General features: G+C 41.4%; 2 protein-coding genes across 5 annotated transcripts in view; one reads left to right on the top strand and one right to left on the bottom strand.

Annotated features, from left to right (window-relative positions):
- LRRIQ1 (leucine rich repeats and IQ motif containing 1) overlaps positions 1–108 on the bottom strand; it is a 96,025-nt gene extending 95,917 nt beyond the window's left edge. For 2 of the 4 annotated variants that reach the window (XM_083400920.1, XM_083400923.1), the window contains exon 1: positions 10–107. The gene's annotated coding sequence lies outside the window, so the exon portion shown is untranslated. Of the gene's footprint in view, positions 1–9 lie in introns of all 4 variants that reach the window. The other 2 variants (XR_014502415.1, XM_083400924.1) reach the window with 2 other exon arrangements.
- A 2,912-nt stretch (positions 109–3,020) lies between these two features.
- On the top strand, positions 3,021–16,040 carry TSPAN19 (tetraspanin 19). Its single transcript, XM_083401008.1, has 9 exons — positions 3,021–3,112; positions 4,182–4,270; positions 4,369–4,441; positions 7,560–7,690; positions 9,939–10,013; positions 13,213–13,323; positions 13,838–13,981; positions 14,849–14,932; positions 15,700–16,040. The coding sequence occupies exons 2-9, from the start codon at positions 4,193–4,195 to the stop codon at positions 15,769–15,771; spliced, it is 768 nt and encodes a 255-aa protein (XP_083257134.1). The 5' UTR covers positions 3,021–3,112; positions 4,182–4,192; the 3' UTR covers positions 15,772–16,040.
- The last annotated feature ends 1,967 nt before the right edge of the window (positions 16,041–18,007 follow it).

Below are 18,007 nucleotides of genomic sequence, written 5' to 3'. Positions count from 1 at the left end.
AGCACTGACCTGCTTCAGAACCCGAGAGCTTAGAGCGGCTAACTTCAATGTTACAGGAAGTGTAGCCATGACAACCGCGAACAGCGCGCAGAAGGACGTCCTAGCTACGGAAGCCGAGAAAGTTCGAAATTAATTGACTTGGAATCGGAGCCCCGGGAGGAAACAAGGGATTTTTGAACGCCTTGGGAGGAGGGCGCGGGGATGCAGAGGAGCCAGCTGCACTTAGGATGCGTGGAAAGGCAAGACGCTGGCCTGTAGCTAGGGAGAAGGACACCTTTCTTCATCGCTTTGGCTTGTTTTTCTTCGTGACACAGCTCCTGGAAAAAAATTAAAATGCTAGGCAGCCTCGTTGGTCCTTTAGGAACCTCCTCCCTCCAAACATGCAACAGTGGTGCAATACAGGGCTATGAAACCTATTTATTTGTTTTAACAAATGTGTAAAAGATTTGCAGCCCGAAACCCATAGAAGCGGTACAAAACGTAACAATGAAGCAAAGTACGAAAAGTGTACTTTGAAGTCTTGAAAAAGCAATCAATTTCTACAGATTCTAAGAACAAAACAAAAAACTTTCCCACAAAGTCTGAAAACAAAACCCTTTCAAGGGGCGTACAATGAATATTTTACAAGTGACTCAGTCACACCTCAGGGAAAGCCCCAAACCAAAACAGAAAAGCTGGACGTCGTCCAAGATGCTCAAGGGCAGCAGTCAGCAAACTTTTTCAGCAGGGGGTTGCCGGTGCATTGTCCCTCAGACCTTGTGGGGGGGGCTGGACTATATTTTAAGAGAAAAATATGAACAAATTCCTATGCCCCACAAATAATCCAGAGATGCATTTTAAATAAAAGCACACATTCTGCTCATGTATAAACACCAGGCAGGCCCCACAAATAACCCAGAGATGCATTTTAAAGAAAAGGACACATTTTACTCATGTAAAAACATGCTGGTTCCCAGACCGTCTGCGGGCCGGATTTAGAAGGCGATTGGGTCGGATCTTAGTTTTCCCTCAAGGGTCTGGAAACCAAGCCATATTAGGAACAGTTGAGGGTGTTAGGTATGTTTAGCCTGGATAAGGGGAGATGGAGAGGGGCTACAATGGCCATCTTTAAATATCTAATATGAAAGGTTGAGCAAGCTTGTTTTCTTCTGCTCCGGAGAGTAGGACCCGAACCATTGGCTTCAAATAACAATAAAGGAGATTCAAACTAAATATCAGAAGAATGTAGCTGTGATTCCTGCACTGGATTCCTGCACGGCCCTTTGGCCCTTCCAACTCTACAATTCTATGATTCTACATTTTAGTAGGCATGTAAACATCATGATGCTAAGCACTTCTCTAATTTTAGCTAAAAGCTCTGTTTCTAGACATGGGACACCTCTGGGAGCATGAAGTACTCTCAGCCGCATGAGAGTACCTCTGTGAGTTAGGAAGGGAGCCAAATCAGGAAGGGTGTTAAATCATGAAGAATCCAAGTCTCCTCACTTCAGAAATTCTCCTTATGCAGGTGAAACTCGGAAAATTAGAGTATCGTGGGAAAGTTCATTTATTTCAGTAATTCAACTTAAAAGGTGAAACTAATATATGAGATAGACACAGACTGTGGAAACTTTTGCATCTCATTTGAAAATCAAGGACCCAGAGTCTGGAGGAAGAATGGGGAGGCACACAATGCCAGATACTTGAAACACAGTGTGAAGTTTCCACAGTCTGTGTTGATTTGGGGACCCATGTCATCAGCTGGTGTTGGTCCACTGTGCTTCATTAAGTCCAGGGTTAACGCAGCCATCTACCAGGAGATTTTGGAGCACTTCATTCTTCCTTCCGCAGACGAGCTTTCATTTTCCAGCAGGACTTTGGCACCTGCCCACACTGCCAAAAGTACTAAAACCTGGTTCAATGCCCATGGGATTACTGTGCTTGATTGGCCAGCAAACTTGCCTGACCTTAACCCCATAGAGAATCTATGGGGCATTGGCAAGAGAAAGATGAGAGACATGAGACCGAGCAATGCCGAAGAGCTGAAGGCTGCTATTGAAGCTTCCTGGTCTTCCATAACACCTCAGCAGTGCCACAGGCTGATAGCATCCATGCCACGCCACATTGAGGCAGTAATTGATGCAAAAGGGGCCCAAACCAAGTACTGAGTGCTTCTACTTCTCAGAGGTCCAATATTGCTCTATTTGCAGTCCTTGTTTTGCTGATTTCATTTAATATTCTAATTTTCTGAGATTGTTAATTTGGGGTTTTCATCAGCTATACACCATAAACATCACAATTATCTCACTTTGCATGTCATGAGTCTATCTCATATATTAGTTTCGCCTTTTTGTTTCTTTCATTAGGTGATTCTAGTGTGTCATTACTGAATGCTCTTGCTTCATGATATTTCTTAAGTAATATCATCCATGGGTTAATAAGTTTTTTTCCTAAATTTTATTTCAGCAAAGTATCAATTTCAAAACATTCCAAAGACTAGGATAACATTTACAGAGAGTACAATAATAAAACATTTTGATTTTTTATTTTGATTTTTTTAAAAAGCTCTCTTAAGAAGCCTTGGAGAATATGTGTGAAGTTATGTATATGAGAACTGAACTGAATCCAATAAACATTGTTTTATTACCTTTCCCCCTATATAGGAGTCTCACTAGTTTTTGTTGTTGTTGTTGTTGTTGTTGTTGTTGTTGTTTGAGGTTGGGCTTCATGTGCAAGGTACCGGTAAGTTGTAAGTGAGTGCACTATGGGAGACTCTGGATTCTATATATTTACGAGAGGTAGAAATTAAGCCCAAGTGACTAAACTTACCATTTCTATGGTTTGGGCACATCACTGGATTTGTAAGCACCTTAACTCGTATCTAAGGTTTTTTTAAATTGTAGAAAGGAAAGAAAGAAAGAGAATGGTTCTTGAAAGCAAATTAAGTGTAATGGAAGTGTCAAACAAACTAAACATCATTTACAAAGACATGTAAATAGTAACCTCAGTAACAAGGAAGTAAATCCTTATCAACACAGCATACTGTGCGGCAAATCTAAACAGTGGAATTTGGAATTAACATTAAAATTGGAGTATCTGCGAAGAACTATATTGTGGGTTTGCTTCTTCAGAGGTGAGAGGAAAATAATATTTTGCTGTGTGTATTATCAGATAAGTGGCGCCAGAAGTTTCTTATTTGTTTTACTTATTAATAATATCTGTCAGATGTCTTATAGAACAAGCTCTCAGGGTGTCATACAAAAGGATACAATTTTTAAACCCCACAATTATTCATGCATCCACCCAGTTTGATTTGTTTAAAACATTTTTGTTAAGCCAATCCTATCCAGACATGCAGAAATTATGTGTGCTTTATCCATTTCTAGCTACTGTTGAATTTCAGTCTTTTCAATATTTTAAACACCTGTCTTTAACTGTTGGGTTTTTTTGGGGTGGTGGTGGTTATATTTTGATGTTTATTTTATATTTCGTAAACCACTTGCAATCCAACAGCATGTAACATTAAATAAATAAATAAAGTCATTAAGATCCTCACTGGAAGAATCTGCTATTCCAAATATATTCTTACACCAAGTTGCTCCTCTCTTCCCGCTCTCTATAATGTTGCAAGAACTTACACAAAGAGTTAATCCTAGGACTGATTTGCTCCTAGAACATGCTTTCTAGGCACAGGTGTGGGATTTCTAGGTCAGTGTCCAAGCAGAGTTCCCTCCACCCACCCCTGCCCTATGCTTTCCCTGGGAAAACCCACATTTTACTCCTAATTTGGAACAAAGGGCAATAACCGGAAAACCTGGTTGCCATTTGCTCTGATTTTGTGGTAAAATGTGGGTTTTCCCAGGGAAAGTGGTGGAAGAAGGGAAAACCCTGGAAATCCTAGACCTGTGCCTAGATTTTCAGTTGAGGTTTAGGTCCTGTTCTGTCACAGAAACTGCTTTGATCACCCTGTATGATGATGCCTTTGTCGGGAGAGTGACACAGGGGAAATGTGTATCTGTTAATTCTGCTTCACCTGTCAGTAAGAAAGACAGAAAAGTGGACTGCAGAAGACTTTATGTCCTTAAATATTTTCTGTGTTAGAAAACATGGATGCATTTTACTGGCAATATACATTTAAAACTAATGTGAAATATGCATTTCAGTTTTATATAAATATCACAATGTGCAACCATTGTTTCCAGGTGCCATTGAAATGAAGAGCAAAATGAGAAGAAGTGAAAAACTCTTCATACTAAAATACTTCTTAAACATCCTCAATGGAATTTTCTTGGTAAGAAGTTTTCAGGAACTGTTAGACAGGAATTAAACATTAACTGTAAGTTCTGTAGCATAATTCAGATACAAACAGCCATTATGTATTGCTTTCAGGTGTTAGGTCTTCTGCTTGTGACTTTTGGTCTTTGGATGTCGCTAGACAGAAACAGGTTTTTCAGACTTTTGCGTAAGTATAAGTGCCTGCCCAGAACTTTCTCTAACCTTTAAAGGAAAGCGTATTCTATTTAACCATTAAAATGTTGACTTCCCACAAGATGGCAGCATTGCCTTAGAACATTTACTGTACAAAGCCAGAAATCAAAATATCAGTCTTGTTGTCATGTTATGATGCCCTTCATTATACAAACATGAAAGAAAGCAGATGGCTTGAACTAGAAAATTGTAAAGCTGTAATACTTGGATTTATACTAACTTAGCGCCATTGGCTTCAATATACCAACCATCCAACATTGTGAATGGTTTGCTTTTCCAGCATTTAGGCAGAAATCAATTCAGTCATTCTGAAAAAAAAAAAAAAAAAACCATCATTCAAACTGGTGCACATGTTACAGCCACTGTGTGGAGGCTGTTTTATATCACTTCATATTGCAAGCTATTTGGCTCAACTCATCGCAAGTACCGGATAATTTTCTCAGTGCCACTGCAGCAATTGAGAAGAGTGTTATTTATGGTGCCCCACACAAAGCAGCAAAAGTGTGTACACTGACTCTTACTGCAGGGTCAGTATTATCTAGAACACAGTTATATGGGCTATAATAAATAGTAGTAATGGGCTGATAGTAGGGAGTTCTGCCAAAGACAAACTCTGGCTATTTGATAGTTAGTTATATTATAGCTAATATACACAGGGTAGGGCAGAGGTATCAAACTCAAGGGGACTGGAATGGCATATCCCCAATGCAATAGATGCCCAGATGGCACATTCATTTGTGTGTGTGTGTGTGTTCCACCACAATTCATAACTTCTAAAATGCACTTCACTCTTTTACACCTGGCTTCTAATTTAGAGTGATGGCGTGATATTGTAAGTTAATTGCAACAACTGGTGGTTGATTGCACTTTGCCCTATAGCGAGATGGAATATAAACATTGTTTTTACAAAATTAGATAATTGCGATTACACAATATGCAGCATAATCAGCTTTTTTCGGTAGGTATCATGGTAGTCCTCTAACGGATTCCCTATCGTGGCTCCATCTTAATAGATTCGGTTTAGGCTTGTTTTAGAGACCACAATTTTGCTTACTTTATTGATGTTTTCAAACCCTTTAAAAATGATGGTTTTGATGTAGCAATGAGTCACGACTTCAAATACACTTTTATCATATGAACTGGCTGCTGACACACTACTCTGCTGCACAGTATAGGGTACATTTATGTTATCATCATAGGATAACTACCATTGAATTGTCCAACCTCGGTGCTTTTTTGTTTTGTTTTTCCCAGCTTCAAAGAATGAATTGGGTCACTGAGAGTTCAGTTCCGAAGCCTGGCAAGATGACATAGCCTTGATTTACTTCTCTTTCATCTTAGGATAAGTGATCATGTAACTAATAGCAGGGTGGAGTTGACAGCTTCACAGAGAAATAGTTACCTCTCAGGGCTTAGGCAGTTGAATTTTGAACTAGTTGGAGTTGGGACCATCTTTAAAGGCAGTCCTACATAAAGTGCTACTCTGAAAGCAATTAGAGAATGAAACACTGTGGCTGCAGTTAGTATACCAACCAAAGCTGAAAAAACACATACCTGGTATTGATGCTACCTGGGCTTCCCCAACCAGCACCAATGCAAGAGCATTCCCAAACTGCAGATATTGAATTTTAGGGGGGGACACTGTGGCGATCACACAGGGTCCCCGGACGTTTGACCATCTATTGATCCCTGTGCCACCACTTGATTTCTCGCTGCCACCACCCAGGCTCTACCTGGTAGAATACTGAGTCCAGCCAGGTTTAAATTGGAACATAAACTTCTGTTTATTTATTGCAGTTTAACAAGTGCGTGGTTTCATAAACGGTAACGGTCAATTACAATCATGGGGTGCCTATCCAGACCTATAACTTCCGCTAGCTACACTCACTCACTAAACCACCTCTAAGATATTTACTTGTCTGCCTAGCTCCTAACTGTTCCTGACTCAACTTATTTCGCTACACTAACTCAACAGGACGCGGGTGGCGCTGTGGGTTAAAGCCTCAGCGCCTAGGGCTTGCCGATCGAAAGGTCGGCGGTTCGAATCCCCGCGGCGGGGTGCGCTCCCGCTGTTCGGTCCCAGCGCCTGTCAACCTAGCAGTTCGAAAGCACTCTCGGGTGCAAGTAGATAAATAGGGACTGCTTACTAGCGGGAAGGTAAACGGCGTTTCCGTGTGCGGCTCTGGCTCGCCAGAGCAGCGATGTCACGCTGGCCACGTGACCCGGAAGTGTGTTCGGACAGCGCTGGCCCCCGGCCTCTTTGAGTGAGATGGGCACACAACCCTAGAGTCTGTCAAGACTGGCCGTACGGGCAGGGGTACCTTTACCTTTAACTCAACCTACCCACAGACTCTATCCCAATTCACTCCCACTCCAACCAACCACCCAACTCCCAACGAATTCCTCCCAGAGCTGGTTTTATAGTCCCTCTGACTCCACCCACCTGAGTTCTGATTGGGTAACTTGTTTAACTATTTCACCTCCAGCACTCTCATATGTCAACGTCACAGGCACTATCTAGAAATAGCGGTAATCCTTCTTGAGCTGGAATCTCCCAACCCACAGCATTATCTTGCCTGGAGTTAACTTCAGCTTGTTTGCCCTCATCTATACAAAAATTGCCTCCAGGTAGGTTTAGTAGTGTAACTACTAGTGGTTGGACAGGGTTCTCGAAGCTACTGACATGAGTTTGACCAAACTGCGGGAGGCAGTGGAAGACAGGAGTGCCTGGTGTGCTCTGGTCCATGGGGTCACGAAGAGTCGGACACTACTAAACGACTAAACAACAACAGCAAGTGTGACTACTATTAGTAAACATGTGTAGGCTTTAAAATATATATATCCAGGAATTCATGAAAGTAAGATTTATTTTCTCAGAGACAGCAAACTAGGATAGATATCTCTAGAATGGATAACCTAATACAGTATCAGGAAAGGATGTTCTTGCACAGGTCAATCTATGTAAGCAATTTTCCATTTTAAAGTATCGTGTAAGCAATTTCACATATTCACTTATGGCTACAGACATCTTGTTTTAAGTGTCACACATTAAGAATTTAAAAGTACAAAATACATTTTTACAATTTTTTTAGTATCCACAGGAGGACATTCAGTGGCAGATTCTGTTTCTCATATGCTGCTTGCCGTTGGATCCATCATTGTTTTTATTGGACTCTTGGGATACTTAGGAAGCATTCGAGGAAACAGGTGTTTAGTAGCTGTGGTAAGTATAACTTGTGAAAATCCTTAGCACAAAGTTGTTGCTTGCAACATACACTTAGCTTTCCCCACAACAATCCTCGACGTGGTTTAACCTTTGAGATTGTTCTGTATCCCAAAGCTGATAGAGTGATACAAAATGCACAATAATTGATCTTACTGCATGTACTGCATGTACACAGGGATATATCCTTAATAGAATACTGTATTTCAAGTGTTCCAGCACAGAGAGGTTGAGTGCTTAGCCTGCAGAGGAGTACTGTACAGAAAAGGAGCAAAAACTGATTAGACTCAGGGCAAAGTCTAGAGAAGCTGCTTGCCAATTTGACTTTGGCAACAGCTCCCACTGAAGTCTCAAGGCAAAGTCAGAAGTCATACTACAGGGGGCAGTAAAATTGTTCAGAGTCTTTTTCCACTTTGTCTTGGAACTGGTCAGATATTTATCTACAATGCAAGTCCTTTCTTCAACAGGTAAATTCTGGACTTGTTGGGAGGGAAGTCAGATGCTAAGATCAGTACTAAAATCTCATCAAATATCTCATCAAGTCTTTTAAGTGGAGCTTTTGATTCCAGTCTATCTTGGATTTAAAATCATTTTTACATTATGAAACTGTTCTTAATCTTTTGTATATATGATTCCCCCCACCATGATTAGGATGGTGTGTGTGTGTGTAAAATCAGAAGTGATTCGGTATCCTAATCAAATAATTAAATAAATGTTTAAAACCTGGGGAAGATAAAAATGTCTTTGGCATTAAAAAAGAGAGTAACATAGAAGCCCAATGAGCCTTCAAAGGAAGAGAGTTTCAAAAATGGGGTGCCACCACAGAGAAGGCCCTTACGCTTGCTTCTTTCCTTAACTAAGTGGGCAGGGTCACCCAGAGGAGGGCTTTTGAAGAGTATTGCGGCAAATGAGTGTGTTGGGAAGGCCCCAGGCTATGCACAGTGGCAAACGTTGGGGGTCTCATATTTCAGTGGTGCCCTGTGCGATGCCAAAATTCTTTTCCTGCTTCTTGTACTCCATTCTAAATAATAGCTGAGGCATCCCCTGGCACCCCTGAGGCTCAGCACCCAGTGCAGCTGAACTGCTAAAACACTCCCCTAAATCTGTCTCAACTATGTAGCTCCTAAAGGTAACAAAAAAAGTTATATTGCTTGTCATCAGTGATTTAATGGGATCTATTCGGTGGGCATCCATAATATTCATGCAACTAGGTTACAGCATTCTAAATCACAATGACTTCCTCAGTTTATTACATTTTCTACACAATATTGTCATTTGAGCATTAGAGAAATGTGATTTCTCTGAGGCAGATGTGAGAGAAAACACCTGGAACCTGTGCAACAAATGAGTAACAACTGAACAATTGTTGCATTATAAACATTTAGCAAAAGAGCAGCTTATTGTTTCAATCTATCTGGTCATGCCTTGGACTCTACAAAACAACAACATGTCTAACAATGACACAAGAAACTATGCGTGTCCAAAAGGGTGTTCAGTGGAGGTAAACTCAAGACCTTTAAACCCTTCTAGCTGGAAGGGAAGATTGTTTCTTTGTGGACACATTTTTAATACTTTACAAAATCTCTGTAAAGAAACGAATGTATGTACCAAGGTGCTAGGATATCTTATGGAGATGCTCATACTACTGCTTTGCTTTTCATTGCACAACATTTATTCAGTCAAGAATAAGGTTCTCTTTCTTTGCTGCCAGGCTAAGATTTGGGTTCAGAACACACTCATTGACAAATGAAGTCATTGCATTGCATTGTAAATATATACATGCTTGGGGGAAGGCAAAATGCATCCCTCAGCATGTACACAGGGTATGGTATCTTGAAATCTGAATTTCCAATTGGAATGCTATAGCTTAGTGGTCGAGCATGTGGAAAGTTTCAGCTTCATTTCCCAGCATCTCCATGTTGAACTGGGAAAGTTCTCAGGAGATGCACTAACAGTCGATGTAGATAATTCTGAGCTAGATGGGCCAAGGGGTTGACTCACCATAAGGCAGCTTCCTATATTCTTTCTACATTCCTAACATGATAGCGCAATTTATCACTCAGCAGCTGGTGCTCAGCTATAAAGCTGGTATGTTTTACAATGATGACTCATTCTTATAATACACATAAATTCTTCTTGCAGGTACCAACATTTCTAGTAACTGAAATTCCTCTCTATATTAATCACACAGAGCTTATTAATGCATTTTGTGCAGCTTTCCTAGTAATAGGTTTATTTTTATTTTCAGTACATGGGTCTTCTTGTCCTTGTCCTTGTTATCCAAATGGCAATACTTGGGGTCCTATATGCAGGAAAGGAAATGGTATGTACCTATTGTTTACCTAAAAGTATATTGTGCCAAAGTGCACAGTGCCCTGGAGCCATCCTACACATGATCATGCAGAGGGATTCCAAGCATTCCACATCATTTACTTGTCTCAAGAGTATGCATGTATCTGAAAAAGAAACCTTAACAGAAAGATTGCTTATTTATTTATTTGCACCATTTATACCGTGTATATGTATATGCCTATGGGGGTATGAGGGGAGAGATAGTATCTCTATTGGGGGACACACCATGCTGCTTTTGGGGTAGTTTGTCCACCTTTGGTTAGTTTGTCCACCCTATACTCAGCTTTCACCTGTGGCTCCTGGAAGCTGTCAGCATTTGACACCCCAGGAATGGCTTTGACTGATTGGCTGAACCAAGTGAGGATAGCCGATGGGTCTCAAATCCTTAGTGATTTAGAGGTTTCTCCTCCATGCAAAGACAGGCTCCAGTGGATTGAATGGATGCAACTAAGAGTGGATACAGTAGTCAAGAAGGTGGTTTCTGCATGTGTTGTAGAGGGAAGTGAGGGGCAGATGCAGACCTTCCAAGTGTTCCTATTTTTCAGGGATGTCCCTGATTTAGAGAAACTGTCTCAGTTTCTGATTTGATCCTGGAATGTCCCGCTATTCCGTAGGACGTTCTCCTGTTTTCATTGGAGAAATGTTGGAGGGTATGGAGCTATCTGACCCCTGAGCCATCTGAAGGCAATCCTGTATGGAGATTTTTAAAAAAAACATTTAATGTTTTATTATGTTTTTATATATGTTGGAAGCTGCCCAGAGAGGCTGGGGCAAGATGTGTGGGGCATAAATAGTAAAAATTATCATTATGGAATGGAACGTCCCTATTTTCATTAGAGAAATGTCGGAAGGTGTGCAGATGTAGCTCACCAACCTAGCAAGGTAGCCCATCTAAGAGAAGGAAAACACTGATCCTAAACCTCCATGGCCTTTTGGGATATCTTCAGGAGAAGAAAAGGCTAAGGAGTAAACCCTACACAAATCTGAAGTGGAGTCCCTAAGCCGGTTGGATGGTTCCTTGCACACCTCCTTCCGGCAACTCCTGCAGCCATGCTGGTGCCAAATATATTGCTCTGCTTTCCTTTGGGCCACATCAGGGAGGTGGAGAATGAGGTCTTCTCATCTGGGCAGCCCAGGACCTCCATAACACTACCCAGGCTTGTGCCCTGGGAAGGCCATTTCAGTGCTGTTAACACATCAGTTTGACTTCATCCCTGGAGGCACAGTCCATTGTATCTTGAAACAGATGGTTGGCAACAAATTATACAGCGACCCAGAATAACAACTCATACAGAATGCAACAGTCCAGCTGCTGACTGGGCTTCTCATCAGCAATGTATTACACCTCTGCTTTGGCTTCCTATATACTACCAAGTCAAAATCAAGGTCTTGCTCTAAGAAAATAAAGCCCTGAATAGCTTGGGATCAGCTTCCTTGAGGGAACTCATATATGCCAGCCTGAGCTTTTCATTCAGCTGGAGAGGTACTAATTAAGGATACCACATGATATTTTCCTGGCTTCTGCATGACAGTGGACCTTTGGGGGTGTCCACACCTAGGTTTTGGAACTCCTTGCACAATAATATTAAGCAAGTAGAAGATATCCAGGGTTTACTGAGCATTTGCTGTCAAATGCACACACAGAGAAGGCTGGCGACATGAGCAAAGCTCTTTAATGGGACAGTAACCCAAAAGGGGCTTGGCTCTAGCTGGATTGTACCTATCGCTTGTGAATGCTTGTTGTTAAGATATAAAGACTGACATGTGCAATAGCTTAGCCCTTCTGTCATGGTGTATGCGCACAGGGTATATACACAAACTGTGGCTTACAGAAAGCTGTGTCATCTGTTTCCATTTTTAAATAGGTATTTTAACAGCCCTCAAGTTTTGGCTTTTCAACATGCAAATCACATGCACTTTGTTGATTCTGTTTCCCTTGCCTGGTGGCTACTTTGAGACTGGGTCACTTTATTTTACCCCCCCACCCTTTTTTGCTTTCTTCTTTTCAGTAGTCTCCTTGCTGGCAGGAAGGGTGTCAGCAGCCTAGACACAGCCTGCCCTGGAGGGAAGCAGACTAGCGGCTAAAAAGGGGATGTGAAAAATATACAGACATTAGACAACAAAATGAAGGCAGAGGGAGAGTTTTCTGAAATGTGAAAGCTCTGAAACTCTCATTCTAAAACAGCCTGCGCTCTTCGATTTGTGTTTATTTTCATTTCCCTTGAGAACTGTAGGATACAATGAGATGAGTAGAACTGAAAGTCTGTCTGCATACAAAAACTTCTTTGTCTAGATATTAATTGACTTATACTATCATGAGGGCAAGTGGTGTCTGCTTGAGCTCTGTGCATATTTGCTTCCTGTCTCTGATGAGCCAGTCATGAGCACTGGCATCACTGCGCAGGGTTCAGCTCTTTGACCACAACGGAAAACCACCTGAATTTTTTTGTGGTTCTGGCATGTGACAAACATATTCCTTCTGTGTGCTGAGAGCTGTGCACAGTTGGCTTTCCATCAGCAGGAGTCCACGCATCTTGTAGGCTCAGTGTTTTCGCTTGAGGAGCTTCCATGTGGTGAACTTTCCTTAGAGAGGCTGCAAACTGACTTTCAACCTACCTTCAGTGAGTCAGAAAGTGTTGCAGCCTGAAGCTCATACCAAAGAGACCAAGCAGATAGATCACAGCAGCACTCCCACTTCGGAGTATAGGTATCATGGATCTATATTCCCATACAACACTGTTCGTCTATAAGTGAGGGATAAAATGGAGTCCTGTGCAGATGCACTCTTATGCACTCATTCTCTAAACACAGCAGGTGAACTTCCTATGGAAGAAAGATGATTTTTTTCCGTCCCTTCCACTCTCAGTATTCAGTGTGTGATCACCTTTTGTTGAGAGCAAAGGATATCAAGGGGACTGCATTGGAAGTGCTGCTTGCTCAGCTCCTCCTTCTGAACATAGCCTTAGTATGCATGTATATACTTCTAAGGAGCTAGAAACATTGAAATCAATGGCAGTCTAGCTCTACCCCAGGCTCTTTTTAACTGTATGTAATGAACAATGGACTCCACTTTAAATGTTTTAGAATGCCACTGATTGACCATAGCAGATGACTGCAATTTTCTTAAAAGATGACACACTAATGGAATTATTAACACTATTTGTAAACAGGCCAATGACTTGTGGAGAGTTCAGATGGATGAGCTTATTTCTAACTATGGCAATAAACATCTATCTGCAAAGGAACATCAGTGGATTGTTTTGAATAATATTCAGCGTATGGTAAGTCATAGCGGTAGAAGACCAAACAAGCACATTGTTTTCTGTATCAGATGAAATGCCTAAACCCTGCAGTGCTTCCTTTCAAAGGTCATTTGGCATATGTTACTGAATGGAATTTTTAGCTGAAGCTGGCTAAGAAATCTGAAGCAATACTGCGGTGCAATTCTTTGGAAATCTAAAGTTAGATTAGCCGTTATGCTGCCTGCTTATAGGAAGCTGCTTTCTTCCAATAAGCTGTTTGTAAAAAAATTGAAAGACATAGATTACACAGGAACTGCAACGTCTCTGGTGCATGCATGACCTTTCTCTGTTTCTTCCTCTCCTTCCTCATATCTATAGGAAATTAAACCCCATAGCAGTGCTCTGATTTTCTCATCACTTGGGGAAGTAAGAAGAAACTCCTGTTTTAACAACAGGACTTCATTGTTGATTTTACTTTACTACTTTATCATGCAACTTGACATGACTTACCTTTATATTACTCGTAACACTGAGGACGTTTCTCCTTCTCCAGCTCCACTGTTGTGGGCGATACAATTCCACGGACTGGAAATGGAATAAGAATAAAGATCATGCAAATCAAGTACCATGTTCTTGCACAACATCTAACATGAAGAAGTGGTTTTGTGATGCACTGAAAAATGCAACATATACGAGGGTAAGCGTGCAATGTATTGTAAGGCATGTTTCTGTACTCCCAGTAGAATTTGAAATATTTCTTATGTATCTCAGTGTGCTTGGAATGCTAGCTGCTGCTTCTGAGGAAAGCAAACACTACTTGCAGCAGGGGCTGGCTGTATTTGGAATCTTCTGTAATAATATGGATTGTTCCTTTACAGCTGCAGCTGTACATGCCCAAAGCTGATGTCTTATGATGTCAAGTGTAGGGCAGGCCAAATTGGAACCCCTGACCAAACTGGGACCCCTGGTGGACCTAATTAGGCCCACAGGCTGGAGCTTTCCCATCCATGCTCTGTATCTGGGAAGGCTCATATTTGAAAACTGCTAACCAAGAATAAAAAGCAGATTACCTTATTCTAGCCAGCATCCTGTTTCCTATGACAGCCTATAAGATGCCTATGAAAAGTCCACAAGCAGGACACACACATTCTCACCCTATACATGAGCATTCTCCATTCCTCTAGTAAGTGACGGAATACATTTGCTCTTTGGCATTTCCCCCACCCCCCAAAAATTGTTGAGCCCTAGGTAAAAGATAATAATTGAGTGTAACTTGAGAAATAAACAGTTACAGTCATACCTCAGAAGTTGAATGGAATCCATTCCGGAAGTCTGTTTGACTTCCCAAACGTTCGGAAACCAAGGTACAGCTTCCGATTGGTTGCAGGAAACTCCTGTAGCCAATCAGAAGCTGCGTCGGATGTTCGGACTCCAAAGAGCGTTCACAAAATGGAACACGCACTTCCGGGTTTGCAGTGTTTGGGAGCCAAAACGTTCGACTCACAAGGCGTTCGACTTCTGAGGTACGTCTATACTTTCATTTAAATATCACTTTTTCCCTCAGGGTTGTGAAGAAGATATTAAGACATGGTATGAACAAAATACATGGCTATTACTTTCAATCAATACTGGATTGCTAACGGTAGAAGTAAGTGTGTTTTTTGTTAAATGACAGTGACTTGTTTTTTACAGGACACTTAAGTAAGGTGTGTGTCACACATTACTTTCACAATAGATGGTGGCTATTTTATTTCATTTTTCACATGTGGGTGCAAAATTGTATTACACCACATGTGGAGAAAAATTCCAGTCATGTGTATGAAATAGGTACATATTACAGAGAGTTGGCACTTCATACTGAGTCTAAAACAAGCTGATGGTGAAGAGACCTTCAGTGGTTTGTTCTCAACATAGGGCTTAAAGATGACCCGGAAACTTCAGCTGGTCCAAAATGCAACAACTGCATTAACTGCCAGTTTGTTTCCAGGTCCAAATCAAGGTGCTCATTCTAATATTTAAAGTTTTAAATGACTTAGGCCCCAAATATCTGAGAGATGGCCTCCTTCCCTACAGACCTCAGAGGGGCCTCTTTTGGTAGTTCCACCACCCTCAGCATTGGGCATTCTCTGTGGCAGCCCCTGAGTTGTGGAATTCACTCCCCACAGAAGTACATTTGGCTTCTTCACTATATAGCTTTTGGCAAATGCTGAACACACACCTCTTTAACCTGGCCTTTGACACCTCAGATGTATATTTTCAGGACCCACCCTATTCCTGTGAATGTAATCTCTTTTGCGTGTTCTTAATTCTGACAATTCAGTTGTTGTAACCTGCCCTGGGAACTGCTGTTACAGAGTGGATTACAAATATTAATAACACCATGGGCATTTTCTCCAACTTTTGCTACCTTTTTAGGTTCTTCAGTTCGTAGCAGCAGGCTGGCTCTTCAGGACAATGAGGAAGAATATGGTTTTGCCCAGGAATTAGCAAAAGGCCTGCGTCATCATTGCACTAAGCATCCTGTACTCTACTACACAGTTTTCAGCTTCATGTGTGCACACATTAATTACAATCTTGTAAAATGATTGATTTTTCATATTAAACGAAGTAATGTTTGTGGTGGATCTGTGTTTGCATCACGTCTCAGTCTCACACTTAAAACGAATATTTCTTTCTCTCTAGTTTTACTGAAATAATTTAGCTAACTGCAATAGGTAGCAATTATTGGCTAATTAAACAATCCATGGCCTTTTGAACTGTGTGGTGTGTGTGTTATTTTTGTTGTTGTTGTTACTATGTTACGTATTTTTGTGTTTTTATATTGCAAATCACCCTGTGAACCTCAGATGAAGGGTGGTATAGAAAATTAGTTAGTTAGTTAGTAAGTAAGTAAATATTTGTGTATCCGTGTGAACATGAAGTGCATCTCTCTTAGTTCATCCCCAGTCAGAATGCTGACTTCCTCATCTGGCCAGACATGGTATGCATACAGCTGAAGGCATGCCTGTGTTGTAAGCGCTGCAGTTTTCAGAAACTGAACCGCATGGCAATAAGCAGATTAAGTACAGCGATGGCTGCTCTCAGGCTGAGTCCACAATCCTAGGCATCCTTACCTGGAATTAAGCCACACTGAGGACGCTGTGTCTGCTTTCTGAACAGACATGAGTGCGCCTTCAAATGCTCATTGCTGAGTTAAAACCCATCCCTATAATACATCCAAGTGTTTTGGGGTCTCTCCCAGTCTCTTGGGAATAATGTAGTGATGGGATTTGCAGGAGACTGCTTGCCTATAGTGCCTATCAACATTAACTCCCAACCCGTCAAGAATGATCTTGGACCAGAGAGTCCCACTAAGGTGCAAACACTGCTAGGCAGAGCAGACAAAGTCAGTTTCTCAGTTGATATAGCAGAACTGGAGTACAGAAGCTTAGCAAGCAGAAGCATATTCGAGAAGCCAGAAAGTATCATTGCAATTCCCAGCAGAATTAAGCAGCTTTGCAGTATCCATTCCATAGCTGCACAGGGGATCAGACACCATCACACATCAGTAGATGAAAACTTGCCCAATTAAGTGATAATTCACAATTTTTTCCAGTTTCCTCCACAGCATTCTGGGTAGCTATAAAAACAAGGCTTTACAGCAGCCCTGCCTAGTTGAAAGGTATATTTTTTTGAAACTTTCTGTTGACCTACGCTTACCACATTCCTTACCACTAGGTTTATATGCCAATGCCCCGTTCTCCCCCTCCTGTGATGGATCCTAGTATTGCCATCCAAAAACGAGGGATGTTATCCATAAAAAGCCATAATTCAAAAGGTTGAACGTGAGAAACAATTCAAATTGCTTCAAAATAATACAAATGCAGCCCAATTGTTTGAAGGAATCAGTTACTTAAGGAAGACCACCCACCCCCATCATTTTTGGTCTACTGACACAATGTTCGCCCAATGTGAATTTTGCCTTTCAATTTTCATACAGCGCATGTATTTATCTTCCATTATTATCTGCAGCTTCACTTTTAAGGTTATGGCTCTGAGTAATAGCTTTAGGTTTTTGTCCCAGTTGCTGCCCTCTGCCTCTGCAAAAGTTGGAAGCACAATGGGGTGATCCATCTCCAGCTTGGCCTCAAAGTGTCCAAAGTAATTGTGTTGATAAGGAAGAGAGACTTTGCTGATGAAGCAGACAGTCTCAAAGAGATTAGCCCCTTTCCCTTTCTTGCCGCTAAATGGAAAAGACCATAAGAACAGAGGAAACTGTCTTATACCGAATCAGGCCATTGGCCTGTCAGTACACTGGCTGGCAATGGCTTTCCAGGGTTTCAGACAGGGGTACATCCCAGCCCTACCTGAAGATGCCAGGGATTGAACCTTTCTGCATACAAAGCAGATGCTCTATCACTGAGCTCCAGCCCTTCTTTATAATATTATAGTCTATGCAGATGAGATCCTGAAGACATATAGACAGTTGCCCATGCTTCACAGTGGATGCCAAGGCAAATAGGTTTTTCCCCTTTCCAAATTCCACCCATCATGCTTTTACAGTTTTAAAGACATAATTGTAATTCCCAATGTTAAACCAGCGATCTCTTAACTGCATATTCATTCTTTTTGATGTGTTGGAGAATAGTATGGGGCCTGTAACTCAGGAATAGGCAATGTGGTGCCCTCCCAATGGTGCTGCAATGCACCTTTCATCTTCCCTGGCTATGGTCATGATGTAAGG

The sequence above is a fragment of the Podarcis tiliguerta genome (assembly GCF_965153285.1).
Source record: "Podarcis tiliguerta genome assembly, chromosome: 10".
Taxonomy (NCBI): Eukaryota; Metazoa; Chordata; class Lepidosauria; order Squamata; family Lacertidae; genus Podarcis; species Podarcis tiliguerta.
This window is presented reverse-complemented; position numbering and strand designations above follow the sequence as displayed.

Excerpts from the sequence above, each read along its gene's own strand:
- TSPAN19 (XM_083401008.1), top strand. The coding sequence starts at position 4,193 with ATGAAGAGCAAAATGAGAAGAAGTGAAAAACTCTTCATACTAAAATAC. Across the intron at positions 4,442-7,559 it reads CAGGTTTTTCAGACTTTTGC|TATCCACAGGAGGACATTCA; the intron begins GTAAGTATAAGT and ends CAATTTTTTTAG. Across the intron at positions 14,933-15,699 it reads CTGGATTGCTAACGGTAGAA|GTTCTTCAGTTCGTAGCAGC; the intron begins GTAAGTGTGTTT and ends CTACCTTTTTAG.